Below are 22,008 nucleotides of genomic sequence, written 5' to 3'. Positions count from 1 at the left end.
GTACACTTATCTCTACATTTTTATTTTGTTAAATACAAACAAAATTATAGCACAAGTGCTGCCACGTGTCTGGTTAGAAAGAGAGTACCAATTAGTGTTTTTTGGTAGTTCAATGAAAGGCTTCAGTTAGTTAAGAGTTAGAAGAAGAAAAAAAGAATGCTTTCATGTTTGCACCTTTGCCTTGCTATATAATAGTTGACATTTTAAAAAACAAAATACTACATTTTCCAAAATATTTGTGGATGTTTTTTTGGTTGGGGGGGGGGGGGGGGGGGGGGTTGTACTACTCAAACACTAAAGTGGCCCTCCAATGAGATGAGAGTGCCTGCAGTGACCTACAGCTCATTTAAATTTGAGACGATGATCTAGACTAAGTATAGGATTTCAAGTGCAGTATAAGAGATCTGGGAATGAGCTAGGAAGTCCATCAGAGCAGCAAAAAGGTCCCACTCACAAAAACTTGAAGGCTACTACCTCAACCATAATGCGCATTATGTAGCAGGGAGTCAAATCTGTCACAAACTACAGGAGAACCTCAACTACCACAGACACCTATTTTCCACCCTTAACACCTTCTACGACAGGTTTGGAATGCTGAACACAAACACACCCTCAAAGGCCCTCAGCGACCCCACAGACACTGCCTTCTAGGTGATTCTGAAAGCTCTGAAGAAAGTGAACTCCCACAAGGGTTTGGGACCTGATGGAGTTTCTCCCAGAGTTCTGAAGGCTTGTGGGGAACAACTAGTTGGTGTGTATGCTGATGTCTTCAACCTGGCATTATCCCAGGCTTTAGTCCCATGCATTTTCAAATCCTCCACAATCATACCAGCCCCCAAAAGACTAGACATATACACCCTAAATTACTTCAGGCCAGTGGCACTCACACCAGTTGCCATAAAGTGCCTAGAAAAACTGGTTCTCACACACATCAACCACATGGTTCTGGACACTGCCCACACTTGCTGTCCCAATCGATCAGTGGATGACACAATAGCAATAGCCTTACACCACACTCTGCAACATCTGAAGAGTAGCAGAATGTAGAGCAGGATGCTTTTCCTCGACTCCAGTTCTACTTTCAATACCATTTGTTCGGGCAAGCTGACCAAGAAGCTGACATACCTTGGCGTCCCAACTCCCAACTGGATTCTGGATTTCCTGACAGATGGACCACAGGTGGTGAGAATGGGAGGACGAGCGTCTGCTGCGCTTACAGTCAGCACAGGGTCTTCACCGGGCTGTTGCCTCAGCCCCAAACTCTCCACCCTGTATACTAATGACTGTGTCTCCACCCAGGATAACATCTTTGTCATTAAATACGCTGATGAGACCACCATCCTACGGTTTATCAAGGGGGGCATGAGTCAGGGTACAGCCCTCTTGTAAAGGGGGTATACTTTTTAATTTACAATTTATATTAGTTTTGTGTTGTCTTGTTTATTTTTGCCTATTTTTTCAAGCATGCTTACTATGACTGAGAGAGCAAAAGAATTCCAATGTGCCTGCTGATTTATGCACAAATGGCAAATAATGAACCTTGAACCTTAATCTTAGCTCCTATGATGCCTGACAGGACCTTCCATTTTTTTGCTGAAGCAGGTTACTGGTTGGTAGTTGGATGGGACCAATCCCTTCTGGGGATCAGGAATGTCCGGCCTTCAGTTAATCATTCTGGGTGTTTCATCCATTAACAGCTGGTTCATTTATGCTGCAAGATGCTCATGAAATGCAGTTAACTTCTTTAGGGAGTAGGTGTGAATCATGTCAGGGCCAAGTGCTATACAGTGCTAGGATGTCTGCCACTGTAATGGTTACTGGGTCCTGTTTAGGGAGATAGACTGACTCACACTTCAATAGCTCTGAGTAAGTTTAATATACATCTTTTGTATGGGATGTTTTTCGTATGGTGTTGAATTTGAATTTATCTTATTGTGTGTCACCTCCTGTCATGCTTCATTTCCTCATTTAGGGACACTTTGTTGTACATCCCTTAAAATTTGGAGAAGTACACTTGTGGTGAAAAGTTTATATACACTCACCATGAGCATGATCATGGTATTTTGGGGCTTTTAGAATCAGAATCAGAATACTTATTAATCCCAGAAGAAATTATGTATAAGTATGTAACAGTCAGCATGCCGTTAACGCATCCTCGAACTTCTTTGTACTGCTCTTTGTCCATGGTGGAAATATTTTACAGCATACATCTTTAATGACTTTAAAAAACAAAAAATCGGTGCACAAATTTGAAGATATTTTGGATTTGGGTTTTCTCTAATCCACATGTTCAAAATATACATACGGTCCAGCTCTAACCAGAGAAAACCGGAAATATGAAAATTGGCTTCACACTTAAATTCGAAGGTGTCATTTTTGTTAATGGTTAGATAGCAAAGGGCAACTCCTCAGCTGCAAAATTTATATCCCTAAGCACACTAACATACAGTTTCACGTGAACTAATTGAACGACAGAATCGCAGCCCTTTTTTCCCCACAGTTGTCTTATTTTATTTTGAAACAACAGCCGGAAGTGAGATCTCTTTCGTCGTTTAGTTCCACACTGGTCCTCTCAGACTGGAAGCAGGTTGACTGGGAGCCACCAGCTAGGGTGGATAGTGATGAGGTGGTGAAATACTGCTTATGAGAGTGTAGTTTGGTTGCATACTGATAGACTTAACATACTGTACGACATCTTTTAGCAAAAATGACGACTACTACGACATTTCAAGGGATGGAGCCCGGTGCTAAAAACAGTTCCAGGTAAAGGCGTCTTTCAGACCTCTGTGTATCCGTTAGCCATCCACCATGAAGCCAACAAGTCCAGCATCCTCTGACTTTACCCCAACGCGAAACACAGGCTAACGGAGAAAAATAGACGACCGTTTTGTTGTTGCCCCTGCCTGTAATTGTTACTAAGGCGTCTAGACATAGTTTGAAAGTAAAGGCGTCGACGATACAATTATAAAGCTTGCTACCACGCCTTCCTATTTTGCCCATCCGGATATAGCATTCGAACGTGAGCGTTAGTTAGCAAGACACCACGTCTGTACCGCTGCCTTTTGTGGAGAGAGGATGCTTAGCGAGCTGATGCAGACTAATCGTGGTTCCGAGGCCTTTTATGCCTTCGTGTGTTTGTACTGCATTTCCTGCTTGAGTATTTTGTGGTTATTGTTTGGGAAACGTAGGGGAGTAAATATATATTCATTCAGCTGGGTGGGGTTCCCGCAGATTTCTGATCAGGGAAGCGAGATTATTATCGGAGGTGCAGTAAGACATGCTTTAGTCTGTCTTGCATATGGTCTGATTGAGGCGAGGGCCATGTTACTGCTGGCCACACCTGACATTATATAGACCATACACTCAATTCCACGTGTATTGTTTATTCTTTTATTAGATGAAATGAACATCTGATTTAAGACCAAGATAAAAAACAAAAAAAAAAATGAATTAGCACTATTTAAACGAATGAGTTTTCAGAAAGTTATATGGTTATTCAGTAGCACCATAATTACAGTGCACTTGGACAAAAGCATATTTTAATCATCATCACACTGTAAAAACACAAACTGTTGTTATCTTTAGGGTTTTTGGAAGCGTATACCAAAATAACATTGATAAAATCTGCCGCATGTACAGCATAGAAAATTTAAGTTTCCTCAATTATATAGTCTCTATTACGCATGTATAAGGCACATCTGTATAAGGCACATCAGCTGGAATTAATTTGGTGCTAAAAGGTGCGCATAATACATTGTATTAATATAGTTTTGCAGTTGTCATAAGTTAGGTAATACAAAATGCAGTAGGAGATATGAGGATTAAAAAATATTTACTTTCACAATATTTGAAGAATCAAGGTATTCTGACACCTGTCATTTATGCACAAACCATAAACGCGCATATGCCACACCTGGGCATAAGGTAAAATCCACATATTTAACACTGTTAAATAGCCTAGCCTATTTTTAAGCATAATAACTAGTATAATGTATCACATAAATCACAGGTTAGTAATAATTATTGTCATTATTATATTTAATTGTTTTAGTGCACCATACATGCCATACATTATTGATTTTGAAACGGCTCCTGTTATTTTCTAAAACTATATTTTTCCAGTTTTGCTTGTTTATTTTTATCAATACTGTTCTTACTTTCAGATAAATGTAGATTATACCTTTATTGCAATAACTTTATATATTGCAGATTTTCCACTGCCCATTACCCAGAGTTCTTTAATAGAATCCCATCATAGACTGTTTTTTTTTTTTTTTTTGCACCAATTATATTCTGAACATCGTTGTATTTGTGAATTAAACTGTCTGTCTCGGTGTATGATATTTTAAACAGCAACTGAGTTGTGAGGTTATGTAGTGTAAAGAAAATTTTAGCCATTTAGTAATTTACATTTCTTTCTTTACCTCTTAAAATCTGGCAGATGTACAGAAATCCCATCGCTTAGTATAATAAATCTGTCTGATTCATTACTGGGTTAATCTAGTTTTGTTTTCACTTTTATTTTATGTTTCATTAAGAATTTTTAGTTTCAGTTAGTTCAGTTAGTTAGTTGCTCATTTCGATTTAGTGATTTTGTTTTCTTTGTATTCGTTTATTTGTTTTGTCATTGTCAGTGTCCCCACAGCAGGGAGATCCGCATTTTTCATATGGCAGATTATTATTTTTGGCTGACCTTCCTGCTCATTGCCCAAGGGATCCATGGTTCCTTCCTGGAATGAACCTAATATGTTAGTTTTCAGTTTTGTTTTAGTTGATTATAAAAACCCATAGTCGTGACTCTTACACACTCCCCCCACTGGGACGCTCATTGTTGTATGAGCCAAAACACAATTCACTGAATTTTCTTGATATGAGTATAAGCGAAGCATTAATTCTAAGGCATAACATTTAATAAATACATATAAATATTGGTAGAAAAGTGAGAAGAAACAGAAGCGTCTCTCTCTTTCCAGGGTTTTGCGCCCTCCTGGTGGTGGCTCCAACATTTCGCTTGGTGCAGATGAGGAGAAGCCGCCTGTCCGGAAAAACAAGATGGCGTCTAGCGTTTTTGCCGAGCCAGAAGACCCTTATGCTAATCGAAGGAACAACCCACCAGGTAATATCTGCATCACATCTGCACATATGTTGCTTTTGTCAAAAAACCTACAGCTCAATTTGCCATAGCCATCTTATTTAGAAAATGTATCCAGAATCTGTTTCCAGTCATAATATTTCACACAGCAGGTTAGCTTCCCAAAAGACCGTGATTATATATTGGACCAAAGGTGTTTGTCTCGTAAGCAACAAGTATGCAGAAATCTTGAATATTTGTGTAGTTTTGACTGCTCCTTGTTGAAGCACAGGGTTTATTGTTTAAAATTAAACTTTTCAGAATGGCCTTTTTAATGTAATTTAATTATTTTTATAGCGCCAATTCACAATAGCAGTAATTTTTAATTGTAGGATGAAGACCCTGTAATATTAGACAAAAAAAATCCCCAAACTACAGTATATTAAATGCAGTAGTGGTGTATAAACGAACAGGGAATGAAAAGCGATGAGTGAAGAAGAAATACTCAGTAGATCACAGGAACCCCCTTAGTAACCTAAGGCTATTACAGCATAACTAAAGAATGGTTCAGGGTAACCTGACCCAGTCCTAACTACATGCTTTGTCAGAAAGGAATGTTTTAAGCCTAATCAAAAAGTAGAGAGGGTCCCAGATCCAAACTGGGAGCTGGTTCCATAGTAGATTGACCTGTTAAGTTGAAGGCTGTTGCCCCGATTCTACTTTTAAAAAACTACCAACTTTAAGTAAGCCTGCATTCTGAGAGTGAAGTGCTCTTTTAGAACATAAAGCCATGGGAGAACAGCAGTGGTTTATTTTCATAGTTTCTGTCAGGAAATTGCACCATTTTGGAGAAACTGAAGGCTTTTCAGGGAGCGTTTAGAGCAGACTGTTAGTAAGGATTTACAAAAGTCCAGCCTAGAAGTGTTAAATGTACAAACTAGCTTTTCAGCATCACGTTTCAGACTTTTTTTTGTGCAAGCTGAATGAAGTAAGTGCTACATATTTGTTTAATGTGCGTGTTGAAGGACATATTCTGATCAAAAATGACTGCAGGCTAAAGAATAAGTATCTGGTTAGACAACATGTGCCGAAGATTGTTAAGATGGAGTACAATAACTTCAAATGTCTGAATTGAGAGGTAGGAAATAAGAAGCAATCCAGACCTTTATGTTTTTAAGACATACCTATAGCTTAACTAATTGATTTGTGTCATGTGGCCTTATGGATATATACATCCGGGTATCATCTGCATCATCTGAAAATAAATAGTCGTTGTCTCAGTGTAGAAACCTCTGGAACACCATGGTTTAATAAGTCTTATTGTTGCAGTGCTGAATATATACAGTTGTGGGTATGAATGTGATGGTAAGTTTGGTCTTTTAATGATTTCTTTGAAATATTATTGTGGTAGAATGATTGTACAGCATAGATCTTTAATGATTTTGAAAAACAAAAATGGGGTGCACAACTTGGAATTTGTTTATGATTTTTTTCTAATCCACACATGGTTAAAAGTATACATATACCCACTAATATTTGGTTAAATGGCACTTAGCAAGAAACCTCGACCTCGACCAGATGCTTTTAGTAGTCATTAACAAGCTTCTGGCATAATTCTGGCTGGATCTTTGACCGCTTGTTTTGGCTCATAGAGTTCATTTAAATTGGTTGGTTTCCTGGCACAGACTTGGCTTTTAGGCATAATTCACAAATCGTCAGTAGAGTTAAAAAGGGTTGGTTGGGGCTTTTGGTGGGCCATTCTAAATGGATTAGAGAAAGTCCAAAACAAATGAAAACTTGTGCACCCAATTCTTGTATTTTTATAAATCATTAAAGATGTATGCTGTACAATGATTCCATCCCGAAAAAAAGAAGTTCAAAGAAATGATAGAAAAACCAAACTTACCATGACATTCATGCACATGACAATGGTATGTAGAATTTTGGCCTTAAGTGTACTTTCCTAAATGTAGATTGATGCACAACAACAAAAAAACACCGAAAAAAGGAAATGAAAGTAGACATGAGGTAAATATGATGCTAGGTATTGCAATTTTTATTTGCTTCTCTTGTTCCAGAGCATTTTCCCCAAGTGAGCACGAGACACACCTAAAAACAAAATAAATTATTTAAACATCAACATAATTTTAAAAGTACATCTTACAAAAGAGGTCTACGCATACAGCTAGCACAAGCATTTCTCATGCTTTCCGACCTTTGGAAAAAATCTAAATAAAACTCAAAGTTTATTGTGATAGATACTTTCTTTTAAACAATATAGCTACAAAAATGGCTCTTCAATACCGAATGTCTACTGTAAATTTGAAGATCTCAGGGTCTCTAGTGAAACAGTTTTTAATGTATGATATTAGAAATATATTATAAATTGTCATTAGTAAATTTATCCTTGTATCATTTGGGGAAATTGCCTCTGGATACCTTTTGGCAACTTAAGATAGACACTGTTGTGATAGGCCTGTAAAAAAAGTGGTAGGAAGTATCACATACAATGGTGTGTTGGTGGAAAGTCCAGAGACGTGAATAACCATGTGATGACATCAGTGTAAAATACACTTCACCAAGAAAGTAGCTGACATCAGGAAGCCTACATCAGGAAGTGTTCAAGGGTCTATTAATATGTGGGGGAATTTACTCGACAATGGAGAGTAGTTTAGTATTAACAATCTTTTCATCTGAGCCACACAATAAAGATTTGAGTAATACTATAGTACCTACAGGATCTTTTAAAGTCCTGTATGATTTCATACCAAATGCAAAAAAAGCTTCCACACAGTTCCTTCCTCCTTTTTTACTTCTCATATTGAGTGGTTAAAAGTAATAGTCCTCTCTTTGTTCTGAAAGTTTAAGCTGGATATAATTCACTCAAGCCCCATCTTTCAGTTCCTTCTTTTACTTCTCTGTGTTTTGGTGTTTTGAGAAGTGGGACACTTGTCCTGAGTTGTTTTGAACTTTGATTAAGCAGAGTAAGGTCTTCTTCGAATTAGCAGGCTCAAGTATATTTCTTTCCTTCTCCTTTCGAGAAGTGATTTACTCACAGTCACTGAGCAGGTTTGTTTTTTTCTGCTTACTTACCTAACCTGACCTGCAACTGCCACAGCATGTTTGTCAAAGACAAGAGAGAGTGTAAGAGATTTATGTGTTTACAGAGACACGTGGGGTGGTATGGGATCACATTACATTTCTGTTTAACACAGTAATGTAACGTTATTTTACTGAATTCAGTAATCACATTATATTTACAAATCAAAAAGTTAATAAATGAATACCAAGCATTTTTTTTTCCCAATTATTTCCACAATGATTGATTTAAAAAGGGAAAAAAAATCGAACATGGAATTTTTTTTCACATACTTCTGCACAGTCAGCTGATTCCAGTTGGCGTGCTTGGAGAAGGAAAATGGTAGAGTAGTTTACAGCTTTTTAGAAGTGGAGATATCTGCATTACTTATATTTCTCCTTTATAGCATTCAAGCCTTAGTTCGTACCTGTGGCTGTTTCTACAGTTGACTGGCCGCCGCTGCAAAGTACTCTCTGGGCTGGTGTTTAACTTTGCTGTTGTCTTTGTGTTAAATCTTAAAGAAACAGCTTGTGTATCTCTTCATTAGAGTAGTAATTTGTGCCCTTGTTTGGGCTTGTAATTATGTGAAAATGCAATTCAGAAAATATTATGGAGTAAAACAAAAGTGATACAGTGAGTACTGTAACAAAATACCTAACAAATTTTTATTTTAGGTAACAAGTAATGTTACTACTATGATATAACAACAAGACTGTAGCAATAGCATGAATAGGAATACATTTATCTGTTTATTTTTCATTGACCAAATGTCAAATTTTCAGTTGTTTCATGTCACGGTTCTCCATTGCATGCTTTTATAAGCTCAAAGTACACGTTCACATAAACTAATTATCATAAACGCTTCCTTGTGCTTTCTCAGAAGTGGATTTATTGTAATCCTGTGACGTCATGAATGCTACCAAGTCTAGACTGTCTGGAAATAAAGCAACAGGCACTCTATCTGAATAAAACACATTTTTGTGCTCACTATGTTCAGAATTCATGATCACTTTATTAGGTACACCTGTTGGACTGTGCATTAACTAGAGATGGCACGATACCACTTTTTTATGACCGATACCGACATCATAAATTTGGATATCTGCCGATACCGATATGAATCCAATATAGTGTGTTTTTTAATCAATAAAACGTTTTTTTAATATCTTGCTGCATTTTGTATAAGTTTATACTCAAGTTTAAATAAATAACAACACTAAAGCTATTATGTTATACCTGTATGTAAAAAATACACTGCGCCCAAAATATTTCATAGTTCAGCAACACTGATCAATCTAATAAACTTAAACCTACTCCATCCTCCCTATTCTGGTATTTTAAAGAGTACTTAGCAGAAATATTAAGCAACCTAACTAATAGGGTTGCAAACTCCCAGCAAAAAAAAAAGGGAACCACACTCCACCTCATGATGCTTAATCGATGTAATCAAATTTAATTTGATGCAGGGGGGAAAATGCACAGAAATAAATTATTTTTCAAGAATAATTAAATAGATTCAACATCTTTCTTCAACAGAATTGCAGACTGCACAGATGGTACCTTCCCAAAGGAAAAAGTAGTATAGCTTACTAGGGTATATTAGACTTAACAGTTACTATATACAGTAATGGACTTCTATACATTTTACATAAGATTAAAACTTTGGGTGTAAGAGTCAGATAATTAATTATTAAAAGCTAGACATTTTAAATGAGAATAAGAAAGAAAAGTATGTCTTTGTGCCCCCTTTTCCCTGTTCATGCCCTATCGGCCCCCCTGGCTAAACTTTGCTAGATCCGCCCCTGCACAGTTACCAGCCGTCAGCTACGTAGAAAAGGACCCTGGTGTAGAAAGTAATATTAAATAAATTCTAACAACAGCTTATCAAGCTTAAACATGCTGCTGTTGTTCAGCCGCTGGTTTCCTCTTTCTGGTGAGAAGTGGGCCAAAAACCAAGAAGAGAGACTGACTCGCGACAGAAAAGCCGATCAGCTGATCATTAAGCAGTTTCACGATTGAAGTAGCAGCAGGAGAGAGAGAGAGAGAGAGGCAGTCGCTCCATATGTCTGTTGTTAAGCTTAACATGGGAATGCTTTACAGGCATTCAGAGATGAACTTACACACTTGCTTTACTTCTCTCTGGGAAAACTTCCTCGGAAATGAAATGCTGGTTTGCTAGCGAGGCTACAAATACACACAGCCACTCTATCACGTGATGCATACTGCTGCGACGTGCTACGATTATAAGCCGAGTTACGCCGTGTAGCAAGTTTTGTGAGGTGCTTTTTTGATATTTAATGGATCGGATTACATTTTTTATTTCTCACCGATATCCGATCCAGTAATTTGGGTCAGTATCAGACCGATACCGATACGTAATATCGGATCGATCCATCTCTAGCATCTCTAGCAAATCAGTGTATTTAGCCATCCAGGCTAGTTTAATTGGATAAATAATGACTTGTGTCAGTGGTTTACCTGGTGGTGGAATGTACACTTTGGGTGTCTTAGTACCAATTGAGTAGGACAGCAAACAAAAGATTATTTTGGCAGTCGGCTAATCTGCCAATGATTTTTTTTTGATTAATCAATTAATTCAATGTAATTCAGTTTCATTTATACAGCGCCAAATCACAAAAACAGGAAAAATCCAAACTGGAAGCTGGTTCCACAGAAGAGGGGCCTGAAAACTAGGGTGGGTTTTGGTAATTGATTTATCGATTAAAATCGATTCTGGCTTGGATAACGTGATATCGATTCATTAAAATACTGAATCAATTTTTAAATATAAATTTATTTTGCCCGAAATGCCAGAATCTCAGGTTAAACCTCACAAAATTTCAACAACCACCAAACAGCTAAAACAGTGAATGATAGCAGGTACACAGATTCTGCACTAAGATGTAAACACAAAGCGCGGACCCGCCGACGGATCAGAATCAGTGAGATGTCGCCTTTCTCACCCGACGGTATTGACACAGTCGGGGCTGAAAGCCGACAGCTTACTGATTTTGATGTTTCGGCGGGTCCGCGCTTTGTGTTTACGCCCTTTTTTGCACTAGATTCTGAAGCTGGAGGTTTTTATCTCTCTCCAAACAATATTGACCGAACCAGCAGCAAAAGAAGATCCAAACTACGCTTCACATTTTGCTTCACATATCTTGATTTCCCTTTATTACTTTTGCTGTTTTGCTTCCAGCACAATAAAATCTCACTTCAGGCACAGCTCTCTCTCTTTTAGTGTACTTCAAGAACAGTTTCCCATCTAAAAATCTCAGTTTTCTCCATTATTTGCTTGCTTATTACCCATGGCCGCTGTTTTTTTTCTTCCTTTTAATTACTTCTGAAAAGAAAGCCTCATTTCTGCAGTTAAATAGGCTACTGAACAAATTTAAACTTTTTAAAATTATGCAAAATGCTTAGCTAGGAACAATAAGTAACCTTGTAGTGCTGTGCTCTAATGGGGTGATATGGTACTACTACTGAGGTCATTGAGATAAGATGGGGCCTGATTATTTAAGACCTTGTATGTGAGGAGCAGGATTTTGAATTAAATTCTGGATTTAACAGGGAGCCAATGAAGGGAAGCCAATACAGGAGAAATATGCTTTCTTCTCTCTTTCTAGTCCCTGTCAGGACTCTTGCTGCAGCATTTTGGATTAACTGAAGACTTTTCAGGGAATTTTTAGGACATCCTGGTAATAATGAAGTACAGTAGTCCAGCCTGGAAGTATTAAATACATGAACTAGTTTTTCAGAGTCCCTCTGAGACAAGATATTTTTAATTTTAGAGATATTGTGCAAATGGAAGAAAGCAGTCCTACATATTTGTTTAATATTTGTTTTGAATGACATATCCTGGGGAAAAATGACTGACATTCTAAAAATGACAGTGTTATTGGAGGCCAAGGTAATGCCATCCAGAGTAAGAATCTGGTTAGATACCATATTTCTAAGCTTTTCAGGGCCGAGTGCAATAACCTCTGTTTTATCTGAATTAAGAAGCAGAAAGTTAGCGGCCATCCAGGTCTTTATGTCTTTAAGACATTCCTGCATTTTAACTATTTGGTGTGTGTCATCTGGCTTCATGGACAGATAGAGCTGGGTGTCATCTGTATAGCAGTGAAAATATATACTATGGCTTATGATGATACTGCCTAAGTGAACCATGTATAATATAAATAGAATTGGTCCTAGCACTGAACCCTGTGGATCTCCATAATTAACCTAGGTTTGTGTAGACAACTGTCCATTTGCATGAACAAATTGGAGTCTTTTAAATAGATATGATACAAACTACTGCAGCGCTGTACCTGTAATACACACAGCGTGCTCTGCTCGCTCTAATAGAATATTATGGTCAACAGTATCAAACGCTGCACCGAGGACTAGCGGGACAAGAGATGAGTCCACCGTCAAAGGCCACAAAAAGATCATTTGTAACCTTCACTAAAGCTGTTTCTGTGCTGTGATGAGCTCTGAAACCTGACTGAAACTCTTCAAATAAGCCTCTGCAGATGATCTGTTAGCTGTTTGACAACTACTCTTTCAAGGATTTTTGATATGAAAGGAAGGTTGTAGATTGGCCTATAATTAGCCGAGACGGTTTATCTACTGCTAGCTTGAAATCCTGTGGTAGCCCATTATTAGAGATTGATTGATCATGTTTAGAATTGAAGCATTAATTAATGGCAGGACTTCTTTGAGCAGTTTTGTAGGAATGGGGTCTAAAAGACACGTTGATGGTTTGGAGGAAGTAATTACTGAAGTTAACTCAGAAAGATCGATTGGAGAAAAAGACTCTAAATATCAATGGTATGAAAGTAGCTGTGGATAATGTTACATATATGAGTTGATTATGAGTCATTTTTTTTTCTCTAATGGTTAACATTTTTTTGTGAAGAAGTAGGGTTGTTCTTATTTTCTTAAATCAGTGAAGATGTTCTAACTTTACAGAGGGCTTTTTCAAAAAGCAGCAAACTATTCTTCCAAGCTAAATGATGACCTTCTAAATTTGTATAACACCTTTTCTTCTCCAGCTTACCAGTTACCTGCATTAAGGTGCGCGTTTTACAGTTACACCAGGGAGTCAAGTACTTCTGATTTGAGGCCTTATTTTTCACAGGAGCTACAGTAGCCAGAGTCGTACGTAGTGAGGAGGCAAAGTTATTAACAAGATAATCGACCTCTGTTAGTAGCGTTCAGGTAGCTTCTCTGCTCTGTGTTGGTACAGGGCTTTGAAGATGACAACAGTGGGTGGATTATATTCTTTAACTTAGTTACAGCACTTTCAGAAATACATCTACTGTGAAATCTACTCCCCAGTGCTGTGTAATCTATTATTGTAAATTTAAATGTTATTAGGAAATGATCAGACGGGAGATGGTTTTCAGGAAGCACTATTAAATGTCAGTTTCTGTGCCATATGTTAAAACAAGATCTAGAGTGTGATTAAAGTGGTGGGTGGGTGCTTTTACATTTTGAGAGAAGTCAGTTGAGTCTAATAACGGATTAAATGCCGTGTCGTGACACCAGTGTGTGGACATTTTAAATGTCCGCACATTGCAGGGGTGCTGCTGTGGAAGAAAAGTTGTTTTTTGTGAAATTTCTCCCACACAGAAGTCTCTGTCTTGATCTTCTTCCATTATTCCACTTGTCTCTCATTGAAAACGCTAGATCCAGGTGAACAGAATCAACTATTTGGGATTTCCTGTCTTTGGTTCACCGTTGTTTTCACTGCATTTTTCTTTGTTAGTATTAAGCTCAGTCTTAGCAGACTATGAGAGAGATAGTGCCCCCATATCTTCCTGTAGTGTATTGCAGATATAAAAACATATTTATTTGGTTTTAGAATATGACACATCAACATCAAAATTGCATGTTGACAATTTTTCAAGTCACTACAACCCTACAGTTGAGCATTGTCTGAATGCAACAGCCTTCCTGAATAGTTTTGCAGACAATGCTCCAAGTTTTCATGACCGCAATGTACTAATCTTCTTATAGCTTTTTCCTGTAGGATAGTATACCATGCCACAAAGCTCAAACCATCTCATGTTCGTTTCTTGAACAATGTGCTCACTGTACTCAAATTGCCTGATCATTCACCTGAGCGTCTTTGCATTGTGCTGAACCGGAAGATTTCCATAATGGATTTTTGTCAAATCTGCAGCAACTACATATCAGTATGGATCAATGTCTCTGAGTTTCCAGCACCTTGTTGAATCTCTGACAGAAAGAATTAAGAAAGTTCTGAAAGCAAAATATGGGACTTAAGCAATACCAGTAAAGTGTAGCTAAAAATAAAAAGTGAGCACTAAATGTAATTTTAACACAGAAGTTACTCTTCAAACTATGGAAATTACAGGTGGAAGTGTAATTTGAAATAAAATGTGTAGTATTACCCTGTAGATTATGCGTAGGATATAGTACAAATACTTAAAAATGAAAATGCTTAAAATGATTTTTTAATAGCAGTGCTTGCGTCAGTGGATTATTTTGCACCTGCTGTACACACACAGTAATGTGTGTACAAGCCAGATGTTCTTATTGGCAAAGACCTAAACCCCCAAACGCTAGAGTACTCACTCATGACTTCATGATTTACAAAGACAAACAACTCCTGCGTGTCAAATATTTTATCCTTTACATATTTGGGGAAAGTAAAAACAAATGACAGTAAAATGTTTAAGTGCAGATGACTCTGCTAGACAGATGTAGCATGTTAGAAAGAGTTATTTATTGAGGGATGAGAACATTTTTGTATCTGTCCTTGTGGCAACAGAGCTCAGTCTGTTAGAGAAAGTGCTCTGACTATCCAGTTAAGTGGTGCACAGGGTGATTTAGTTTATCATGACCTCATAAGGTCACATTTTCGGAAAATCCTGTGAATGCAATAACTTGAGAACAAGGCGAATTTATACCACAGGTGTATCTACTAGGTGGCTGCAGAGTAGCACTGATGGCCGTCTCACCAGCATCGGTGCCGGTGACACCGAGAGATGTGATGTTAGCAGGATTTGCAGGCATTCATTCAGCCCAAAAAGTCAGTTGGTCCTTTAGAATAAGCTGTAAGTAAGCTGGTACCTTTTATCTGATATAATAAATGTGCAAAAAAGATAATACTGAAAAGTTTAAGAAGTTCATATTACGTAGTTGAAATGTCACATTAAGCTGTTGTCGATTTGGAGAATAGGACCACTTTTGTTCCGTGAGAACAAATTATAAAAATGTAAATTTGCCTTTTTGGCCTTCTTCTCTACCCCCAATCATGTGCTGATAGACAGTATTTCTGAATAGCCGTTATTTATACCGAAACTGACAGACACATGCGTTGCTGTTAGGCTTGTGAATAAGGGTACTGAGAATGAATCAGAAACCCCCCGGAGGCGAAAAGGAAATGGCCTACACAGTAAAAGCGGCCTACGCAGGAGAACATGACTGTGCATCTAAATTAACCTCAGTGTGAAAATGGTTGTTGTAAGACGGACATTTCGTGCGAAAGTGTAACTAAAGAAATGTCAAACTTCCCCAGAGCACAATTTAAAACTGGAAGGTCATATGTAGGAGTCCAGTCAGTGCGCAGCTGTTTGAATAGCTTCTATCATGAGATTGTTATTTCCTGTCATCACAAATGTCATTTGTTACTTGCAAATATTTCATGGGAAACTGAAAATGTGTCATTTATCTGCTTATAATCAGGCCATTTATTACATATTTGCATCTGGTTGCATTTGGATGCATCGATCAATGCTCTCTGGTTTAGGTGTCGTTGTTTTGTGTTGTTTTTCAATTAGATTTTGTAGAAAATCTGTGAAGAACGAAGTGTGGAGGATTGTGTCAGTCAGGCGTGTCTGACAGTTGGTTCGGCTTGGGGTTTTTTTAAATCTCCGGGGTCTCATTGCCTCAGAGAAGTTTTAATGCCCCAATTCTCAGATGTTGTTATTCAGTGATGTTTTTTTGAGATGCCTTTTTATATTTGCCACTGGTGGATCATTAAAACACAATTCTTGAGACATGCTGGCAGTGATAAGGGATAGTCCCATATGTCTGTCTGCCTGTCTGTCCAGCTCTGCAGTCCAGACTGAAACAGCTCAACACAGACACACATATAATACGTGTTTATTTAAATTGGGATTGTCTTTCTCATTATTCCCAATATTTCATTTCTCTTCTAGGCGGGAAACCAACAGGTGTGCTGTGTGGAGAGCCATCGGCCCCCCTGAGGAGAGGAGGAAATCATACTACCGGTCACTTGGGGGACACGCCCACCACAGTAAGACAAAGGCTCAGATCATGAGATGCACAGAGAAAGGAAGTGAAACTTAAGGCCAAACAAACACCAAGAAACAGCTTAAGTCCAAACTATTTAAAGTATCAATGTTTTCTTCTTCTTCCTTTTGAGAAATTACCAAATGACACTTGGGTTGTAACTAGTGCTATTGAATTGCGCTGTGAATGTGCGTTTTTCCAACAAAACAGATTCAAGTTGTACAAAGTTCCTTTATGAAGTTGTCAAACATTCATCCTTTCTTTTCTGCTTATCTTGATTAGGATGGAGATATCTCTGTACGTGAAAATGGTAAGAGCATGTTTCTTGATCACATCATTGTTATTTTAGTTCGAAACCTCCCTGCACCCCAACTGTTGGCACATTTATACAAGTCAGTTTTAATATAATGCTTACAACACATACACAGAAAAGGGAGGAAAAGAAACACTGACATGGTAATATTATTATTCCCCCTGACTCTCCCAGTCTGCCTCCCTGAGTTAACTATACATAAAGTTTAATGGTCTGCTTGAATTTAGAGTTGTAGAACCAGTTTACCAGGGGAAACTATGTGCAAAGAAAAATAACTTTCAAGCTTAGTGTTCATTTGAAAACAGGGCAGGAGAAGCAAATTATTGTTATCTGCAGTTGAGTTGAAATGGAGAGTAAACTGAAAACAACAGGAAACACCCACATCCAATGGCATTCATAGTTTGTTTAGAGAGTGAACACGATAAACTTGACACACAGACTGTGCTTTCAAGTAGAAGTCATAAGGGAACATTTCCTTATTTATTTTGTAAACTGTCTTTTGATGCTCAGAAAACAGCGCTGCTGAGCCTGAAGCAGTTCGAGAGCAGCAAGATGAGGCCCCCCAGGCTGAGGAACCCTGTGCAGGACTACCATCTGGCCGCCGAAACCCCCCGGGGGGCAAGTCCAGCCTGATCCTTGGTTGAAAGCCACTCGACTACCCCTCCTTACCTCCATTCATCTTCGAACATCTTTTTTATTTAAAGCAAGAATCCCCAGCTCATTTGTCTGTCCTGCAGGAATCCTCTGATGTCCAGCAGACACCAGTCTCCTCCACACCCCCAAGTGCATTGTTTTGATACCTCTTTTTTGAAAACCGTTTTGTACTGTTTTTATTGTTTGTTTATTTTGACAGAAGCACTTTATGTATTTCTATGTATACGGTTCAAAGTCTGCCTTTACCTCTGAAATGCATTTGACCTGCCAGGTAGGGTACAAGGCTCACATTTCTCACATCAGCCAAATGGTAAATCTCCCCTAACTTTAATGCAACAGCACAAGCTGTGAATGAATAGAGAAGCATTTTGTAGAACACAAGCAAAGGAAAAAAGCTTTTGCTCCGTGTTGATCTTTGACCCCATCTTGCATGCATGTCCAGTCTTTAACGTATGAATGTGAGAAGAAACATAACTGTGAATTTTCTTCCGTTTAATCTGTTAAATACTTTTTCTTTTTTTTGTTGTGAAACAATTCTTGTTCTTGTTGTTGCATGAAGTTGGACTCTTTCTACTGATTATAGTATTATTATCCACAGGATTCTCATAAATTACTGTCATTATGATCTGGAAAATGCAGACATTTGTCTTCAGTTGAGTACTGTAGGGTCACATGCCAGGTAAAATAAAAAAACAAAACAAAAAAAACAAAAGAAAGTTGGAACAAGCCGTTTTTGCTACTGTCTCGAGCATTAGATTATTGTAACCCCAGTGCCGGTTTTAAGTGCCCCGTGTTTTTATAGGTAAAATTTACTCCAAATTTTACTCTAAAGTGCGCCTGTTTGTGTGTTAGGCTACAGCATCAAACAAGGTTGGGTTTCTTAATTGCATCCTACCAGTATCACAGATGGGTGTTTTTTCCATTGCATTTGCATTGAAAATCCATGGACTGTTTATAGTCCCGACAGCTGTGTTCCTGGTAAACCCATCCTAGATTTGACAAGTGACCTTATGACAACCCAGCCTTCTTTTCACTGCTCTCCCCCTTTTATACATTAGTTGGTATTCTTGCTCACTGGAAATTTAGAACAATCTTTCTGTAACTTTCACGTGGCATTATTCCAACCAAAATTCTTCTTGCTTCTGTCCTCTTGAGTCACCTGCATGGCAGCAAGCTGTCACGCAAGAAAATCTGCATTTTAAGTTTGCATTGTTTAGTGTTGTGTCTTTCTCTTATGTTTATTATGATGCAGCGCTTGCATCATACCATTTCCTGTTGCTGGATGTAAGTCACTGCTGAAATTTAAAATCAATAAATGGCACAAGTGGACATTGACATTAAATCAGTTTTGACCATCAGGTGTGTTTGTATATTTGTAGTGGCTGTTAGTTCGTTTCACTTGGAGGAAAAAAACTTTGCAGCCACTAATTTGCCTGATTAATAAAATAAAATATTATTTGAACAGTTACACCTTCTTGAGCTATGACTCAGTATTTGTGTTTTACCCCTCAGCTATAAAAGGCTGATGAGGTATGGTCAACCAGGTGACCAAAGTTTGTGAATGTGAGAATGAGGAGATGTAGGATTGGTGTTTCTACTAAAAATCAGGGTCAAGTTAGAAGCTCAGTAACCTTGACCTCAAGGTCAGAGGTCAAGTTTTTTCAAAATCTTGTGAATGAGATGACTCAAGAAGATCACTTAGGGTTTTGGAATTGATACCATAGCTGCATCTTCTTAATATCTTGGATTCATTTGAATCTCAGTGATCTTGACCTTAAGGTCTGAGGTCAGCTTTTCTGATAATCTTGTGAATGCTCAAGGACTTTTAAACTTTTCATGGTTGTAGCAATCAGTGGTTACACAAATATAAAACAATCACACTTAACAAACCTGATTGAAAGAAGTAGAAGACTGTCTGATGTGTCGCATTCTTATTTTTATGTGACTCTGACTACGTGCTGAACAGACTGCATTGAATAAAAGCCTTTAGAAATACCAAAAAAGTACCAGGCACCACATGTGGTCTTTAAGTTACAAGAAACTAAATGAACACTCTGATAACACATCAGGTTTCAATGTAATGTTATGGACTGGGTAGTGCGTTATAAACGAAAGGATGCCATATCATGGAAATGGAAATTATCAGCCTACAGAGGACTGAATGCATAGACACCTCGAAAATCAAAGTGGAAAAAATGATGCGGCTGACAAGTGTATTTAAATTATTGTATGCATGTCTGTCAGTGCCGGAGAATTTTTGTCCCAGGTCAGCCCTGCTGACAACAGGAGGGAAAATTCTTAAAAAGACTACGGATGCTCAGGAGGATCCTCTAGATCTGGACCTGTATCACTGAGGTCCAACCTGTTGGCGATGGATGGACCAAGCCATCATGCCACAGAGGTGTTCTGCCTTTCTTGGACTTTCTCTCTATGCTCTTGAGAAAAAAATGTCACTCCTCCATCTGTAAAACCATTCATGTCTTGGGCCTTGTCAGATTGTTGCCTCTCTAGTGCGCCTGTTGATACAGTATCTCACAAAAGTGAGTACACCCCTCACATTTTTGTAAATATTTTATTATATATTTTCATGGGATAACATTGAAGATATGACACTTTGATACAATGTAAAGTAGTCAGTTTACAGTTTGTATAACACTGTAAATTTGATGTCACCCCTAAAATAACTCAACTTACAGCCATTATTGCCTAAAACCCTGGTAACAAAAGTGTGTACACCCCTAAATGAAAATGTCCAAATTGTGCCCAATTAGCCATTTTCCTTCCCTGGTGTCATGTGGCTCACTAGTGTTACAAGGTCTCAGGTGCAAATGGGGAACATGTGTGTTAAATCTGGTGTTATTGTTCTCACTCTCTCTCTTATACTGGTTACTGGAAGTTTAACACATCCATCCATTCGCTTATCCTTTTCAGGGTCGCGGGGGGCGCTGGAGCCTATCCCAGCTGTCATAGAGCGAGAGGCAGGGTACACCATGGACAGGTCGCCATTCTGTCGCAGGGCTAACACACATTCATTTGCACATTCACACCTAGTGACAATTTGAATTATCCAATTAACCTGTCCCCACAAGCTGCATGTCTTTGGATGGTGGGAGGAAGCCGGAGTACCCGGAGGGAACCCATGCAAACACGGGGAGAACATGCAAACTCCACACAGAAAGACCCCGGCCTGATGTTGGAATTGAACTCAGGACCTTCTTGCTGTGCGGCAACAGTGCTAACCACCGTGCCACCGTGCTGCCACACTTTAACACATCATGGCAAAGAATTCTCTGAGGATCTGAAAGAGAGATTACGTCACATAAAGATGACCTAAGCTATAAGAATATACCCAACACCAACACAAACCTCGCTATGCTCGACCAAAGAAGTTGAGTGCACGTGCTCAGCGTCATATCCAGAGGTAGTCTTTTAAAAATAGATGTATGAGTGCTGCCAGCATTGCTGCAGAGGTGTGGAGGGTCAACCTGTCAGTGCTCAAACTGCATCACATGGCTGTCATCCCAGAAGGAAGCCTCTTCTAAAGATAATGCACAAGACAGTCCGCAGTTTGCTGAAAACAAGCAGACTAAGGACATGGATTACCTGTGGTCTGATGAGACCAAGATAAACTTGTTTGGTTCAGATGGTATCAAGGGTGTGTGGCTGCAAACAGGTGAGGAGTACAAAGTCAAGTGAGTCTTGCCTACAGTCAAGCATGGTGGTGGGATGTCATTGTTTGGTGCTGCATGAGTGCTGCTGGCACTGGGGATCTACAGTTAATTGAGGGAACCATGAATGTCAACATGTACTGTGACATAGTGAAGCAGAGCATGATCCCCTCCCACAGGACAGTATTCCAACATGATATAACAACCCCAAACACATTTCCAAAAAGACCAGTGCCTTGCTAAATAAACTGAGGGTAAAGGTACTTGACTGGCCAAGCATGTCTCCACACTTAAAGCCTATTGAGCATCTGTGGGGCATCCTCAAATGGAACATGGAGGAGCGCAAGGCCTCTAACATCCACCTGCACAATGATGCCATCATGAAGGAGTGGAAGAGGATTTCAGTGGCACCTTGTGACGCTCTAGTGAACTCCATGCCCAACAAAGTTAAGGCAGTGTTGGAAAATAATGGTGGCCACACAAAATATTGACACTTTGGGCACAGTTTGGACATTTTAACTTAAGGGTGTACTCACTTTTTCTGCCAGCAGTTTAGACATTAATGGCTGTATGTTGAGGTATTTTAAGGTGACATCAAAGTTACTCAAAAAATGTAAAGGCTGTACTCACTTCTGTAAGATAATGTAATTTCATTAACTGACCAGAACAATATCTCAGATGTTTAACTAACTTGATGCTATAATCTAAATAAAAAGTGTTCTGTAATTATCTTTTTCATCTAGGCCTGTACAAAAAACATGAATGAAAAAGCTTTCATTTTGCTAAAATGCCCAAATTCGAACATTTTTCTGTGGATTGAAGCTAATCCAGTGCTAATGCCTCCTGTTAACGTTGCTGACAATACATTAGAATTCTTTATTGAACAAAAGAAATGTCTGCTGCTTGTAAAACAAGAGGCGACGGAAAGCCAGTGGGTTGTCCTGTGTTTTTT

The 22,008-nt window shown here is 38.6% G+C and overlaps 1 protein-coding gene across 1 annotated transcript; it reads left to right on the top strand.

Annotated features, from left to right (window-relative positions):
- Positions 1 to 2,552: 2,552 nt before the first annotated feature.
- On the top strand, positions 2,553 to 18,858 carry jpt1a (Jupiter microtubule associated homolog 1a). Its single transcript, XM_006787454.3, has 5 exons — positions 2,553 to 2,763; positions 4,974 to 5,116; positions 16,328 to 16,425; positions 16,704 to 16,731; positions 17,245 to 18,858. The coding sequence occupies exons 1-5, from the start codon at positions 2,708 to 2,710 to the stop codon at positions 17,376 to 17,378; spliced, it is 459 nt and encodes a 152-aa protein (XP_006787517.1). The 5' UTR covers positions 2,553 to 2,707; the 3' UTR covers positions 17,379 to 18,858.
- The last annotated feature ends 3,150 nt before the right edge of the window (positions 18,859 to 22,008 follow it).

This window comes from Neolamprologus brichardi, chromosome 6, assembly GCF_056152115.1.
Source record: "Neolamprologus brichardi isolate AB-2024 chromosome 6, ASM5615211v1, whole genome shotgun sequence".
Lineage (NCBI taxonomy): Eukaryota > Metazoa > Chordata > Actinopteri > Cichliformes > Cichlidae > Neolamprologus > Neolamprologus brichardi.
Note: the sequence above shows the minus strand (reverse complement) of the source record. Positions and strands in the feature narration are given on the sequence as shown.